This window comes from Psittacula echo, assembly GCF_963264785.1.
Source record: "Psittacula echo genome assembly, chromosome: 2".
In the NCBI taxonomy this organism is placed as follows: Eukaryota; Metazoa; Chordata; class Aves; order Psittaciformes; family Psittacidae; genus Psittacula; species Psittacula echo.
In genome coordinates this window covers 40,921,743-40,938,803 of record NC_137737.1, presented here as the reverse complement: position 1 = coordinate 40,938,803, position 17,061 = coordinate 40,921,743, and the positions used below count along the sequence as shown (strand labels likewise).

General features: G+C 41.6%; 1 protein-coding gene across 2 annotated transcripts in view; it reads left to right on the top strand.

Moving 5' to 3' along the window:
* Window positions 1-4,596: 4,596 nt before the first annotated feature.
* Window positions 4,597-17,061, top strand: part of DNAJC1 (DnaJ heat shock protein family (Hsp40) member C1) — a 114,413-nt gene continuing 101,948 nt past the window's right edge. For both annotated transcript variants that reach the window (XM_080639539.1, XM_080639538.1), the window contains exon 1: window positions 4,597-4,944. In XM_080639539.1, the coding sequence (XP_080495665.1) occupies window positions 4,780-4,944 (165 nt within the window). In that variant the 5' untranslated portion in view covers window positions 4,597-4,779. The remainder of the gene's footprint in view (window positions 4,945-17,061) is intronic.

The following is a 17,061-nucleotide window of genomic DNA, read 5'->3' as shown; positions in this document are numbered from 1 at the left end:
CATCTTGCACGATGTTAATGTGGCTTCAGGTAGCTTTTCAGTCTGGAAAACGGCGTGACAGGGTATGGCATGCTCAGTAGGCAGGGGCTTGGGTTTTAGCACTAATGATGTAACTTGAGGAAAAAGAGAAAAAAACCCCAGTAACGTAGCTAAAAAGAGGACTGAGCTGCCCAGACCAGGCATGGATTAGCTGTTTCCTAAATAATATTCTTTCATGTCTGATGCACCATAACAGCTTTCTGGTTTTAGCTCTGTTGCTTTTACTTCTCTTTCCATTCCCACATTTCTTTCTTATTACTTTGACTTATGTCTGGCCTAAAGTAACAGCTGGTCTACACAAATGGCATATTCCTTACAAATCTTTCAGCAGGCAGGGTTCCTATAAAGTGATTCTCTCCCCCTTCTCTTCCCACTGCCACGCTGGATGTTACCTTCCTTTGGTCTCCACTCCATTCCTCTGCTGGTGTGGCTACACTCTAAACTGCATTTGCAAAATGAGCTGGCTTTAAAAAGAAACCCCTTAAAAAGGCAATAACCACTTGTTTATCGGGATGGAGCACTCCAGGATCCCTTGGAATGAGGTCACTGCTGCCTCTCTCCTCTCTTTTGCAGAAGAACTCTCTCTTCCGGTGCGAGTCCTCACACGTTCCTGCCAGCTGTGAAACAGAATTCCTGCCTCTGCTCTGCTCAGCCTCACTGCTCAGAGAACAGCTTGCTTTCAGCTCTCCAGGTGTAGTTATACAAAGAGCTTTTTCCAATGGGAAAGCCAGTTTAAGCCAGGCAGTTTCCTGCCTGCTCTGCCCTCTTGTCCTTGCTGCTTCATCACAGTTCGCTGTCCCCTGGATTGCGCAAATGCAGCTGTTTGTGGGTTGTGCTGTAAACTGGATTGCTGAAATAAATCTGAGTTTTTGTGTGTGTATGTGTATATATGAATACACAAACAGCTTTTTTTTTAAAGGAACAACTTGGATCACTTCAGTCATTTGATTTATAATGTGGCCCACAAAGAGTTGAATTAGCACAGTTGAGGAGGCAGCAAACAGTGGTGCTGAGGTGGGAATAAGCGCTGGGCTGGGGGGAGGGTGCAGGAAACTCTTAAGCCAGCTTTGTTAACAGAGAAAACTATTATTACTGTACAAAAAATGTATTACTGATCACCTGAACTAAACTGCTGGAATAGAAAACTGGAATAGACTGCAGAGCAGCCGGGCTCTCCAGTTGCTGGAGATACGGCTTTATCTTTAGGAAGCAAAGGCGTGGTCCCTTAATAAGCTCCCCTAGACATCTTCTGTTCGAGACATCGAAATCACAGGCTGTTTAGCTATGCAGAATATGATCGTTGTGAATCCTACTGGGCTTATGAAGCATGTTGGTCTTTCAGTGCTGTTAAAAACGCTAATAATAACCGGTTCATGCCTCAGGCCCTGGGTGCTACTGCCAATTAGCATCAAAACAGAGATTTATTTAAACAAATTATTTCTGTGTATGTGTCCTTCCCTTATGGCTTGCAAAGGAGAGATTCGTGACCAAGTGTACCTGATTCAGTGATGCCCGCCTGCATGCGCAAGACAAACTCAGGGCAGAGAAAGAAAATGCCATCCTTGCCTTCATAGCTCTCCACATTCTTAAAGGAGCTGCTTGCTGCAGAGGTTACATCCAGAATTAAAACCCTTTCTCTGATCCTCTAGCCATTTAAATGTCATGCCTGAGTCAGAAAAAAATACGAATACCTCCCAACATAAGTAGTTTTAGACTGTAATGAAAAAGCCTCTACTTTCTGTGCTACCTTTGTGTCAGAGTTCACAGGACTGAGATCTAAATTGTCGTCACTGGCCACCCAATTCACCAGTCATTGCACGTGTCACTGGAGATCTCTCGTGTGTCATTGCAGGCTCACAGCAAAGACAAGCATTGCTGAATGTAATCAAGTTTGGTTTGTGCTTTAATGCTTTCTCTGAAACCAGGAGAGAGAACGGATTTATTTTATACTGTGGAAGCTTAGTGTGACTTGGATTAATTGAAGTATTGGAGAAGGGGGAAGGGCTATAATGACTCATCAAGAAAAAATAACTTCTCACGGCTTTAGAGAGGAATCAGAAAATAATAATGTGTCATGGTTATGGTGGTGCTTGTAGCGTTTTAACAGCACTTTTCAGCATTTTCTTCCCAAAATTTCATTATTTATTCTTGGAACATAGAATGATTTTAATGGAAACATTGAAACTTATCTCATAGTCTAGAACTTAAGAAAAAGAATAAATCCTTTTTAGAAACGTTAGTTACATGCAGTATCAGGCCTGCTCTTCCAATGGTTTAAAGATAATAATAAAAATGAATATTCAGATTTCCCACATTGTTAAACCTGACTGGAATAATTTAAGTATGCTGACTTAAATGTAAGATAACTCTTAAATATGTATTTTAAATAACCATAATCCCATTATCATTAGTGCACTTTTTTTCTCCTATTACCCTTTCTAAATTCACATTTCTCTTGATTGAAAGAAACCATAAATTATCTGAAGAATTCTGAGATGTTTCTTTCAAAATAGCTATCATCTGCTGTTGTTCTCAAAGTATTGAAGCCACAAGCTACCTGCAGTTGGTTCTCAGTGTTAGGATGGTTTCTCTGGGTCCTAGCAGAAGAGAATAGATCATCTGTTTTTATCAGGTTTTTTGAAGGCTATTTTAACAGCTCCAGGAAGAGCAGCCAGGGGTGGATTTTGAAAGGGGTCATTCTTCATAACAAACTCTGAATGATGAAAAATAAGATGGAAATAACAAATGCTTCTCTTTGAGGTTGATTATTGCACTAGATCAACTTAACTAAGGAGGCTTAGAAGCTAATGAGGCAAGATGAAGGAGATATGGAAAATACAGAATAAGTCAGAAGGGAAGAATTTGGAAAACGTCTGTTAAGAGAGATGGAGTATTGTTAGTCCCACAGATTGTAGAAAAATCTTTAGCCTGGTTTAAAAATACTACCACCTTTCTGAACTCTTCATTTGCCCCTGGTTTCTGAGGGTACTTTGCATCTTTAAACTTTGTTCTACAACCTTATGAGGAAGTAACTCTTTGAATCCAAAGCTGGTATTTTTGTGCAATAAAGCTTGAGGCTTGAGAGCAAGGAGAATGTAAACACACCAGGCAACAAAGGGAATTTACGCCATGAATACTGGTGTGCAAAACACAACAGATTAAGAAAATAAGGACAAGGGAAGAAACTGGTCTATACCAGGTTCAGTTACTCCAACAAAACAAAGCAGCTGATAAATTAACTAGCCCATGGTTTTCTCTTTACTTTGTCATTCTCTAGAAAAGGATTATTTTTTTGGCTCTGCTCAAGTGGGAGAAGCAATTTTGTAAGAAGATCAGAATGAACAGTTAAGCACTCCTTTTTGAGAACGGTGAATTTAAATCAGACACTGTTGGTTAAATTATCATTTCCTGGCAAATGGGTTTAGGAGTCTTTTCAGAAAACAGAGCCAGAGGCAGAATCATGATCCTATCAGCGCAGTGGGCATGCATATGGGATATGGAAACATGAGTTTAAATACCAATCTAATTAATATTTAAATAGTTTATACAAAAGGGAACAGTTTCAATAGAAGAGACTACCTAAGACTACTCTATGAGTTGGAAAATTGATAATGGCTATGTTGATTCAAGTTCTTGTTCTGAATTAAATAGAGCATATTTTAAAGCTGTATCTTGCTATTCCCATGTAGTATCCAAGGCAGGGCTCTAGTACTGTACAGTGATTTTGTAAATGACGGCTAGCTCCTCTTCAGTGACCTCAGGTGCATGAGATTTGCACTTGGGATTTTTTTTTTTTAATTGGAAAAACTGTTTTCTGAGCTTGATTGAGTTCATGGATATTTCTGGGGTGTGCGAAACTGTCTTTTCTTGAAGATTCTCATAGTGAGTTATTAACCAGGCCTAGCCAGTTAAACAGATGGGGTGTTCCAAGGAGTCTGAACATACCACGGACAAGTGATTTGGCATTGATAATTTGTATTGTTAAGCCGTTCAGTCTCTTATTTCTCACCTAGCATTTGTATTAATTTAAGCAGGGAAAGAATGAAAGGTCCAGCGGAAACCGCTTAAATACCTAGCTGCTGTTGATAATTTACTGCAGTGATTTTACGGTAAAGCCGGCTCCAATAATCAAACGCATCCTTAAGGAATTAATAACCCCAGCGCACGTCTGAGGGGAATCCAGCGCCCGGGGGGCACACGGGATCGCTCTCCCGGCGCCTCTTCCCTGCTGCGGGCGCCGGAGGACAACGGAACCCCCGAACTTGCCCCAGGCGCGGCTGTGCCGGCTGCGGAAAGGAGGGAGGGTGTTAGGGAAGGGTGCTCGGTGCGGGGACTGCGTCCGTGCCTACCCGAGGGTGACCGCAGGGGCTGCGGCGCAGGAAGAGCCGGCAGGCGGCGCGGGGCGGGGCGGGCGCGCGCAGTCAGCTCGCGCCAGGGCCCCCCGCGCGCCCCTACCCCTCCTTCGCGCGCTCGGTCGCTACCCCCGCCCCCTTCGCCCTTCCCCCACAGGCCCTGACTGCGCGAGCGCCAGCGGTTGCCGGGGTACCTGACGTCACAGCCTGCGGAGGCGGCGATTGGCCAGGCTGAGAGCTTCCCCCCCCCCAGGCTGAGAGCGTTCGTCCTCGGCAGGGCCGGGCCCGTCTCCTTCACGTCAGAGCGGAGCTGCTGCTGGGCCGTGTGTGTCCGCAGCGGCGCCTTCCCGGCCACGTCCTCGATACTGCCGCCGCCGGGGCCGCGGTCATGGGCCGCCAGCGGGCCGCGCCGCTCCTCCGGCTGCTGCCGCTTCTGGCGCTGCTGGGTCTGGCGGCGCTCCGCGCCCGCGCCTGGGACAGCGGCGACCTGGAGCTTTTCGACCTGGTGGAGGAGGTGCCGCGGAACTTCTACGACTTCCTGGGGGTGCAGCAGGTGAGCGAGGGGCCGGGGCCCGCCCGGTCGGAGCGAGCCCTTCCCGCGGGCACGGGCCTCGCCTGTCACCGCCGTCCCTGCCCCCGCCGAACAGGGCTGGCTGGCTCCCCCCTCCGCCGCCGCTCCCCGTGGCTCAGGGCGCCGGGCAAGCCGCCGGCACCTTGCCTTCTCGCCTGGCGCTGTCATCCGCCTTCGGCCCTGGCACGCGTGCGGCTGCCCCGCTCTATCGCGGCGGTCCGGGACACCACCGCCACCTCCCCCCTGTGCCTCTGTTCCCGTCGCTTCCCCAGCCTCTGCCCTCACTCTGCAGGGGCTCTGTTCTCCTTCAAAGACTGTTGTGGTTTTTCTCCTTCTGGCCCCACCATAAATCAACCCTCCCTCTCCCGCTTCACCTTTGTGTGTTCTTACTGCCTGTTGCTCTTCTGAGTATGTCTCTTTTTCTCCGAATGCATCTAGACAGAAGTAGCTTGTGGGCTTCTTCCACTTTCCATGTATATCCTAGGTATGGCTGGCTTTCATATTTCCCTCATTCTACAATAGCTGCTAGTCCCTTATCTTTTTACAGTTATGCATTGCCATGTGTTGCATCTCCTGTTTTCTCTCATGTGTACCGTGTGGTAGACTGCTTTGGTAGTGGCTTGGTGATTGTTTACTTTCGTTGTATTTTGCTTATTATGTATGGTTTTTACCTCTCATTGCTGGCAACACTTAAGATTATCTTAAAGCATTTATTATGCACCTTCTGTTATTTTTTTTTCTGCATGTGTAATCAAACAGGAACTCCTGTTTCAAACACTTTCATCTCATGTTTTTTATGTATGTTTTAGATGTGGTTGCTGGTTTTGCTACCACTTGGCATTTTTAGCTTGTATCGCTTGTCCTGGCTTGCACTTGACAGCCTTCCTCATCTCCAGATGCTCTGCTCTGTGTGTGTGATCTTGCTTGATCTCTTTTCATGCATCTTAGAACTCCTTTTTCTGTCTCTTTCTGCCAGTTAGTATTCCTCTCCTCAATAACTGTCTGTAATGCTTTATAGTCTGTTACTTCGCCCAGCATCCCCAAAAGACATTTTGTTTGTTCTTTGTCTCCTAGCACTTCTGCTATTCGAATGGCTTCCCTGACAACCTGAAAGTTTATTCTGATGTAGTTCTTATAGTTTTTGAGAATAGTAGCAATACTTCCAGGTGCATTTTATTAGGGCCATGCCTTCAAAGAGAGGAAAGGTGTCTGCAATATAAGGGTCCTGTTTTGGAAACTACTGGCTATGGTTCTTAATGATGGTTAGGGGGATTCTGAATCAGTTTCATCTCTTTCTTTTACTGCTTCTTAAACATCTGGTGTTAAGTACTGTGGAACACTGAGTATATACAGCACAGCAAACACTGCTACCCAGGTTTCACTTTCATGAGACCAAAAATTTATGTTTTAATTTCTCAAAGGTGATTTTAGTGTTAGGTAATGTAGCGAAACACAGGTTTGTTTGTTTTGATTAGTGATGTTCAGATCTGGTATGCAAACTCTTTTTGTACGACTGAATCTGTACCTTGCGGACCTATGTGTTTAGCAACACATAATGTCACTTTTAGGAAGCAAATATTCTGCTAGTTCATGCTTTTACTCTTTTAATCTTAATGGAGAACTTGAATTACTTGTTTTGTGCGAGCAGGGAAAAAGTTGTTGAAAGTGCAATGCAAATGAAACAAAGTTTTGTTAGTTATAAGTATATGCAAGTCACTCATAATGTAATTATAGCCAAGACCGCAAGTGTAAATAGTAGTAGACACTTTGTGCATACAGCAGAATATACTTGTGCATATAGAAATAGAATTTATAGTGTTGAAGTTGAGCTTCAATAGGAATTTGTAAGCATTGGAAGGTGCTGTGTAGGTTGACAGGTTCTTCCATACTGAATCCTTTGTTCCTGCTGTTGCTTCTCCATCTCTGACCTATACTTGAAGCTTCAAACAAGATGCTGAAGCAGGGTTCTGACTTGCAGTGACTCTCTAGATAGCTGCAACTGTATGAGAAGGGTAACAGGTCTCATAACAGGGTCAAGGGAAGTGCATAAATCTCTGGTGTGCTGTAGCCTAGCTTGGATGTCTTAACACGTATCTGCCTTTTACCGTAATGTCTCTATATGCTGTTTATGTATTTCTTTGCGTTTTCTGCTATTTTTAAAAACTACGGTTTAATGGAGCTTACTGGTTATTTTGTATGTCACTGTTGTTTTAGTTGGGATGCCTTCGACTAGAATGCTGTGATTAACTTTTTGTAGTTCTGGTGCTAGTGGTTTTATTCCCTGTGCTCAGGTGAATCCTTTGGACTGTTTCATTACCTTTCATTCATCAAAGCTTGCTTCCTACCTGCTCCTTCCCTTCCTGTATTCCTCTGGGTGTTCACTGCCTTGTATTGTGTCCTGATAATCCCTTCATGTACTCCTGGGAAAAGGAGTGCTTCTTTTTGCAGGATGTAACTTCTGCCTCTGTGATATGGATGGTTGACCATGTTTGTTAACAGTAGTATATCAGAGCTGCCATATTTTTTCTAAACATGTCATCTTGTGTTTTGAAAAAATAAAGGATATGATTCTAATGCTTCCTTAAGGTGTTAAAGCAGCTTTGGTTTTGATGGGAGAATTGTGGTACCAGCTGCTTGTTGAATCTCTGATGTGATGTCAGAAGCTGATATTGGCCTCAGCTGACGAGGTGCAGAAGGGGTTGTGGGAAGTCCTGTAGCTCTCTACCATGAAGCCTCTGGCTGCGGATTTTTCCTTGGGATTGGAGAGAAATGGTGATTTTTGGGTTTTTTTGTTTTGTTTAGCTGCCACTCTATGCTTGCATGAGTAAGGGTTTTGCGTTTCATCTTTTGAAGGGCTTTGCGGAAGCCTCTTGACGTTGTCAGGTAGCTGTCATCCAGCACTGGCAGGGTGTTAGCTTTGAAGCTGCTGTAGTGTTTTCCAAGTTGGGTGACTGAGGGTTAGAGAGTGATCTCATGGAAGTGATCTTTATTGTAAACATGGAGTGACAGAGGGAAGAGTAAGACTGTGACTGTCTTGGCACTTAGAATAACTGTCCTCAGTGCTTGACTGCAAGGAGGGGTTGGCTGGCAAATCTGTAGGTGCTAGCTGAGTGGTTGAGGGTGGAAGGGACCTCTGGAGGTCACCTTGTCTGACCCCAGGTATTAGGGCTGAGCACCTAGATAAGAAGGTTCTGAGTTTTATGCAAGGATACAATGTATCTACTTGTTAATCCATTAGATCTCATGGTAGATTAGCATATATGAGAAGTTCTGCATTGTTACCTTGTTACTATGGCTGTTCTGAACAATTCGAGAATTGCTCTACCTTTCTGTTTCTTTGGTGGTTCTTAAATTGATGGTGCATTTAACTCAAATGGCTCATAACATTGTTATTCTGAAGAAGCTGACCTAGTGGAATGGGGAAATAAGATAACCTTTGGCTTGAGAAAAGATTACATTTCCATTTCCCTCAAGTGATTACTGAAGAAAATAGAATCGTAAACTCTTGACAGATCAGATGTAATAATTATTTCACTAATCACTTCAGTATTGCCAGTTTCAAACTGACAAGGGGATCAGGACCGAATAGTATTCATCTAAAAACTAACATGAAGCAGCAGAATTAAACGAGAAGCTATGCAGCCTTGCAGGGTATAAAACTACCCTGTTACCTGAGAATGAGAACATGCAAGTGTGATGTCAACTTTTGTGAAAAATTCCAGGAAGATCTGGGGAGCTACAGGCTTGTTTGGTGAGCAAATGAACTGATCAAGTTAATTTTATTGTCTCTTACAGCTTTCAATAGCTGATAACTCCATAAATATGATATGCTCTGAATTAATCAACTTGGTATCAGTTGAACCTGTGTATCTCCTTGCAAAATATGCTTTTGATTATGACTGTTTATGTCTTTAAGGGAATCACCTGCTTCTCTACTTCTTTCGGCTTGCAGTAAGGAAGGCACTATGGGCCTCTGAATGTCTTCTGAGACTTTGTGATACTGTTCTTGGATACAAGGGATCTGATCAATACATTTTTAGGAAATGTTTGTGAAAATATGTTAAAATTTGTTAGATGTGTTGCTAGAATTGGCCTGTGCAGAGCAGTATGTTATGTATCAAGGAATTTCTGAATAAGGCTTGGGCTTCTACTGGGTAGTTGGATAAGGGAAGAGGTTTGCATTGAATGTTCCGCTAGGCCTGTGCAGTGGAGAAACTTTGTATTTGCTTTCATACAAGCGCCCTTTGAGGTAGTAGAAGCCCTGGGAGCTCAAGTTCCTGAGGGAGAATTAACACATAGGTAGGGCTTGGTGGTCAGCGCTGTGGATAAATATATAACCCCCAAAAATGTTGAGAGGGGTATTTTCTCCATCACTTGCTTATGCCTTCCTGTGGCACATGAGATTTAGTTTGAATCAAGCTCTAATCCATTCATGTGGCTTTACTGTAGTGAACTAAGAGCATTATATCCATGTCATTGTTAGATGATGCGTTTGCTAGATGATGCTGCATCACAAAGTCAGGACTGTGCGTACAGAACCTGATTTTGGTTCTCCAGGATGTGAGACACTGGTATGTGAGCAACTCCAAGAAAGTACAAGATGTAGAAACCAAGGAGTTGGATTTCTTTGGCTGCAGGAAGCCACAACCCTTCTAGATGAGCTGGATGCGAACTAATAGGCTCCTTTCAAGAGCACTGGAACAGGGGAGCTGTTGTGTACCTTAGCAAGTAGCAGGGTCTGACAGGGTTGCGTCTATAGAACTCAGTGTTTGGTGCTGAGGAATTGGTGTCTGTACTGTTTGCATTTCAGGGATTTTTTTAAATTAATTTTTTATTTGAATTGTTTTTGGCATTGAACTAATTCCAGGCTGGCTGCATGGACTTAATGCCTGTTTGTGTTGAAGTGTGCTGCTTGTGCTCTGGGTTTTACATCTAATAGTCCAGTTCTGTCCAAAAGAAATCCACCCCAGAAATCCCAAAGTTCATCCACTCCAGGACTGCTTCATGATGTGCAGTCAGTAGGTACAATGAGGAAGTTTGCTTTACATGTGCACTTCTGATCTGCACTAAAAAGTTGATGTGGATGCACCTTTAAGACTTCAGTTTACAATAAATGGTTGATGTTGAATTTACCTCTTGGCATTCCTTCTTAAGAACCTTAGCAGGAATGAGCCTCACAACAAACTATGGCTCTTATGGTATTACGAGGCATTATGGGAGACTTATGAAAATTCTCACTAATAGATTTGGTGTGGTCTGTTTTATGTGTGTTGACACGCAACATGTACATCATTGCAGTTCTGAAGTTGTGAATTTGTATGTTATATATAAGTAAAGCTGTTGGACATAGATTTGGTAATGTGTTTTTCAGAAAAAAATTGCAATCTCTGAAGCTGTTAGTGTTATATTTATTGTCTGGCACTGCCATAGCTGTGGCTTGGAATGGGTCATTGTTCAGAAAAAAAAAAAACCCAAAAAAACAACAAATCTAGACAAAGGTATTTTTGCTGTGGAGCTTTTTGGGCACTTTGAGAACCTGAAGTGGTACTTCCAAGTGGGAATAGGCATGTGAGGGAGAGCTGTACCTGTTCAAGAAATGCTCTCAAGTCCTCAGCAAGCACAGCCTACCTGTACCCACACAGGTTTTCTGTCTTCTCTGACAGGCAAGATGCAGATAAGGAGGACAAGAAAGGGGAATGGAGGAAGGATAGCCCAGAAACTCAGCAGTTTGTTTTTACTTCTCGGTGGAAGATCACACTCCAGAGACTTATTTTGGTTGCTCTTCTAACACTTAAGGCTGGCCTCCTCCCTGCTGCTTTTTAAGGTTAACATATGTGGGTGCAGTGTTACTAAATCATGGAGTGTGCATAATCTGCAAATGTTTTAGAGAAAATCTAGGTTGCTGATACTGCTTCAGTCTTCTAAGCTTTAGAAGTGTTTGATTTAGTGAGACATGTATGCAATTATGACATCACTTTTTTCAGATGATTGTGTCAAAACTATGAGCTGTAGGCTTTTCTTGACTTGTTTTGTGAGACTGTTTTGTCTTTGCATGCCAAATAAGGTATTCAGTGTGACTTCTGACAGTCTTGTGCTGTGAAGTGACATGGAGCCATGTCACAGCTTGATACCTCAGTTCCTCCCCTTTGAGGAATCAAGTTGTTGGGCTAGTGATTAAACATCATGTGTAAAGGTCTAAACCTGTTTCAAGATTATATTTTGAACAAGCAGTAAAAAACATATTGAGCAGGTCTAGTAGTTTTGCAAGGCTTTAGATTTTAATGTGCTGTCAATCACAGCATCAGAGTTCTCTGCTGGGAAGATGAAATATGTTTCAACTTTCTTGCCCCAAACTGTAAAAAATAAATAACTCCTGTAATACACAACTAGGTGATAGCAGTAGCAGACCTTTATTTGGACAATGAGGATCTTTATAATGCCTAGGTTTAAGTGATGGATGAGGGAGGGGTTCTTCAAATTTTAATTTTTTTGTTTGTTTGTTTAAACCTTAAGAATTTGCTCCTGTTATGGTACTTACAGCCGAAAAAGCCCCCAAATACACTGTCAATATTGAGGCAGGGATGAACTCCATTGCACTAGTTCAAACAAAAAAGCGTTAGAAAATCCAGATTTGTTTCTAATGGCTTTAGCTGTAGTCTCATTTAATTCCATGGAAGTAATCGTGTATTTTATTTCTCAGTGTGTTATTGAGACACAATCCTTCATGGTTTTAAACTTTCTTTTGAGTCTGTTACTTAAGTTATATGTGGAAGTGAGATTTCCAGCAGTTCTGGAAACTTGGTTTTTCATAACAAATGCAAATTATTGAAAGTGTCTGAAGCCATTGTTTGGATTATTCGCTTGGATACTTTAAAACAAAGTTGTTCTGAACTACAGAGCAGCTTAATTGCTCACAGGAGTCACCATATTGAAGCCCTAAGGATAACTGCTCGGATTTGTAACTGAGGATGTTGCAGGATATGGTTTTTTGTGTGTTTTGGTTTTGGTTTCACTTTGTTCCAAGTGCTGAACTTCCAGGTAAGCTGCTGATACGTGTCAGGGCACTTACAGAATGGATTACATTATGTATTGGGTATGCGTAATGTTCCCTGATGGTTTTGTTCACAATTGCTGCGTTTAAAAATGATCGAGACGTCTAGACTTGTGAAACTTGTATTTTCCATAAAAATAGGCTTTCTGCATTGTTTCCTGTTAAGTTTCTGCTTGGATGTTGTCCAAGGAAATCCAGGGTTTTTTTGCTTTCATTGTCGGTTCCTTTCTTAAAGACACAAAAGTGTTTCAGAATCTACCATTATAAGTAGTTTTGAAGACATTTACTGTTAACTTTCCCTGGTAATTCATTCATATAATACTTCCTTGATTTCTTTCAGATTATACTTTTCTTCTTTTTTTGCTGCGTAGAAGGACATACAGCAGCAGGAAACTACTGTGCTTGGGAACCCAAGGGAGCTAACATTATGCAAAGTGCTGTGAAAAGGATAAAACAAGGAGTCCTGAAGGATAAAACAAGCAGTCTTGATTTTCTTTTTTTTTTTTTTCCCCCCCCTTCTTCTTCTGTCTGCAGCAGCAATAATGTTTCAGCTCTTCCTCTCTATACTTCCCACTTCACTAATCCTTTAAGGATGTATCCATAATAGCTTAATCTTCAAATTGCAAATGAGCTATTTTTCTTCCTAGAGGTTCTTTTGTTTGACCTGTAATTCACTGAAGGGAGTGGCCAATTTTTTGGCAAGGAATGGTAGGTAACCTGTGCTGGTGGCCTCTGGTGCTTACGCAAGGCTGTAGGTTTTATGCTTGTTTCAAATTCATCTCCTTTGCAGAAGTTCTCATCTATGTGCCTGTGTTGGTATCCAAAACAGCCACATAGTTAGCCTAACATACAGTTTTGTAAATGGCTTTCCACTACTTGACTGCTGTGGACTGCTATCATCATCTTTGTCTGTAAAGATGTGTGAAGAAAACTCCTACAGGCCGCCTTAATTTCCTTCTGTTGAATGATAAACATTTTATGCTTGATCTGGATTCATTTTATAATTAACATTGATAGTGTTTTCTAATAAGATCTAGAGAAAACTAGGAAGATATTTGGAGGTATCTTTGATGCTATTTTAATTTTAAGTACTTGTTAAAATTTAAAAAATGGAATTAAGCATATACAATGTCCTTTAGTTGGGGTGGTGCTCCTTGTGCTCTCTGCAGTGCCAGTAACAAAAAGGCCATGGTGCTGTTGCACAGCTGAGCCAGGAAGAATGAGAGTATAAGCTATAACAAAGGGGTTTTAATCTCTAAGAATAGGTCTGATATTAAAATGAAATAAAGGAGGAAATTAATGTATATCTGAAATGGTTTGATTTTCCACAGCATCCCTAGGGGGCTAACAAAATTCATGTAGCATATGAAAACTTGCAGTTTTGCTTTTGATTTACTTGTTAGTGTTTGTGCTTTTGTTTAGCTGTATGCTGGGCCCATTGAAAGTTTACTTCTCTGAATTTTGGGTTCCTAAGCAGTAGGTTTGTTTGGGTTTTTTTGTTTGTTTTTGTGTGTTTGTTTGTTCATTTCTTCCTGCAGCCTAAAATTGTTGTTTCTCCCTAAACTATGAGATCTGGGGTTTCTTTTGTTTCTTGTTTTTGTGTCCATCGACCTTGTTTGGATGTTGCTAGGTCTGTATAACAGTGATTGTTTACAATCTTATGTGTGTGGTAATGTGTGGTACATGTGGTGTAGGTTACAGTTATGCAAACAGTAACACAGTTTGAATGTAACACTTCAAAGTAGGACTGTGTATTACTGCGCTCTCATCTGATGGATTGCTAAGTGCAAATTTCTGGAATGACCCCGCTTACAGGCCTTACAAACTGTTCTTGATGTCAAACAAATGAGCAGTGGAATGAGAAGTGAAGAAAACTCATAAGCGGTCCCTCATCTCTGCTGGATGTGAAATTCTTTCTTCTCTGTGTTAATCTGGAAAATTTGCAGAGAAAACCAGAAGATGTATAGGAGCTGTTAAAATAAGGTCACCCTGCAATCTTTCTCTGCCTAAAGACAAAAGGAAGAACTACGGAAGCCTTGCTTTTATACGTGGGCTATAATTCTGAAATGCTGCTGTCTCCAACACTGAAAAGTGCTTTTGCGTGTTGAAAAAAACAGTCAATACTGATGAGAACCTGAGAGAGCTGTGAAGTAGCCTTATTGCACTGATTTGGGGTGAATAGCTTCTCCTTTAAGAGGCAATAATTGTTTTTTACCTACTCTGAAGATACTGCAAATGATTCTATAGTTTGATTGTTCAAGGTTTTATTAAATTTCTAACTGATTTAGACTAGCTTTTATAGTTCATAATCACCATTTCTGTAGTGTTCTTTTATGTGATATAAATGTTGTGATGGGAGAGTAGGACTGTATGCCATTTAATTTGTGACCGTGTCCAATCATATTAGCAATTGCTTTACTCAGCATTGTGTGTATCAGTGGTACTACAGTGCTACAGCAGAAAAAAGTTTGTAAAAATTCATCCTATATGGAAACCTCTTCCCATTTCCTATTAGGAATTATTTAAAATCTTACTTGGTGGAAAGGAAATTTTATTCAGTTCAAGCACTTCTTTCAGTTGATTGAAATAAACTTATTTTCCATCCTGAGTCTACCTCTCTGTTAGGTAAAATAGAAGGTATTTCTTTGGTCAGTTTATAACCTGTGTGGTTTGTAGTTTCTGTTCTACTGAATATTGTCCTCTGTTTCTGCTCCAGTAGCTTTCCAACACTACAAGCTAGCCCAGCAGCATTCAAAACAAATTAGTGAATTAAAATGTTGGCCTCTATCTGTTGAGAATAGTATTTCGACTGTGGAAATACAGATTGAGGGTATAAGCCAGTTGCCTTTTGCAGCTCACAACGGTGAAAGAACAAACCTCTGATGTACGTAAGTTATGTACTATATTTAAAAATTAGGTGTAACTGACATTCATGTTCAGTTGCATAGTACAGAGTTCCCATACTGAAGTGTGCAAGTCTTTGTGTTTTCTGGTTGAATAATAAAAGGTGCTTGACCAGAAAGCTGTGTTAATTTTGGAAAAAGAAAAAAAAAAATCCAGTTCTCTGCTGGACAGATGGAGGCTTATCTGTCAATGAGTTACTGACTTACTAATTTCCTCCATCATGATGATTTATGCCTTTCACACACTTACCTTTCTTACCTCCAAATGGATATGATTTATAAAGACCTTAATTTTCTGGTTAGTGAACTTAGATTTAGGGACAATAGCTGAAGTAGATCAGTTGCTTTCTGGTTTCCAGGGCCCCATAGTTCGTTGATTGAAAATCTCTGTCTGTCTCTGTGTAGTTAGATATTATTTTGGCCTCTGACTCTATGTGGTTGGATATTCATTTGGTCACTGGAGATACCTACTTCTGTTTTCTTTTTAAATAATCTTTTCCTTAGTGATGTCATGCAGTATGGCTTCTGAAGAGGATTTTTTTTTTTTTTTTTATTAACGTGTATCAGTTAAGAAATAATGTGTTTTAAAGAAAAACTGCTATTTGCAATTGAGAATACTAAACATCCTTGCCTGGTCTTGATTTAAAATGTTTAATAACAGTCTACTATTGTGTCTTAAGGAATGTATCCTGGTGCCTGTGAGGGCCTATTTCCATTCGCTAGTCTTCTTGGTCTCCCCTCCACATCATCCACAAGCTCTGCTGAATGCCTTCAAGGAGTGCTGGACACTGTCAATGAGCTCTGGCTGGTTTCTTACCATTTATATATGCTTCTGTATAACCCTTGCACTTACTGAATAAAAATAATAAAGCCAGATGGTGTTACTGGGGAATGCATGTGTGTCCTGGTTTTAGCCAGGATAGACTACTGTGCAAGAATGGAAACTTTTGAAGCATTTCACCCAAAAAGGACTGTCATGTTTTAACCCCAGCTGACAGTAACTAAGTACCATATAACTGCTTGCTTGCTTCCCCTTCTGGTAGGATGGGGAGGAGAACCGGACAAACGTAAAACCTGCATGTTCAGTTAAGAATTGAAATAAAGTTAAATACTTTCATAATAATAAAAGGAAAAAGAGAGAGAGGAATAAACCCAAGAAAGACACATGATACACAATACAATTGCTTGCCACCTGCTGACCTGTACCCCCCCTGACCTGAGCAGCAATCTGCCCTTCTGGGTAACTCCCCCCAGTTTATATACTGGGCATGACGTGCTGTGGTATGGAATACCCCTTTGGCTAGTTTGGGTCAGGTGTCCTGTCTCTGCTTGCTCCCGGCTTCTTGTGCCCCTCCTCACTGGCAGAGTGTGAGAGACTGAAAAGTCTTTGATCAGAGTAAGCATTGTTTAGCAACAACTAAAACATTGAATGGTTATCAGCGTTGTTCTCAGACTAAAGCTGAAATACAGCACTGCACCAGCTACTTAAGAAAGAAATTCTATCCAGCCAAAACCAGGGCAATATATGAACCTAACTATATTTTGCAATCCATTTGCTCCCTTTACCTTTCAGACTCCAGTTTGTGATCAATAATATTAAAAGGTGTGTTTCTGGTGGTGTCTTTCAGCTAGTGCTTTGCAGTGGGTTTGGAAGACTGTCAGCAGCATGTCTTGGGTCGCTCTGACTGCTGTCTCTGAGCTCTGTTTTGGGTAGGCATGGTTTACTTTAAGGTGGTAGTCTTTCCTCTACTGATTCTTATGTCTCACTTTTTAGCCAGATCTCTTGGTTTGGCATTCCCTTGTCTGGTATCTACCCAAAATGTATAGTGTCACCTATGAACTGTGAGATTTCATTATGTGCTCTGCTCTTCAGGTTGTCATTGAAAGTGCTGAATAAAGCCAGTTCCAGCACCAATCCCCCCAGCAGGAGACCTTTCAGCTGCCTATTCTCTGCCCTGAAAACTGGCCATTAAACCTTGCTTTTTTGTATCCTGTTCATTAATTTTCTATTTGTAAGACTCTGTCCTCCCATCCTGGAGCAAGTTGGTTTCTTTGATCGCCTTTGGTGTAGAACCTTGTCAAAGGCATTTTCATAATAGGACTGTACTGTGGCTGCTGGACCTCCTCTCTTCTTACTGATGCACT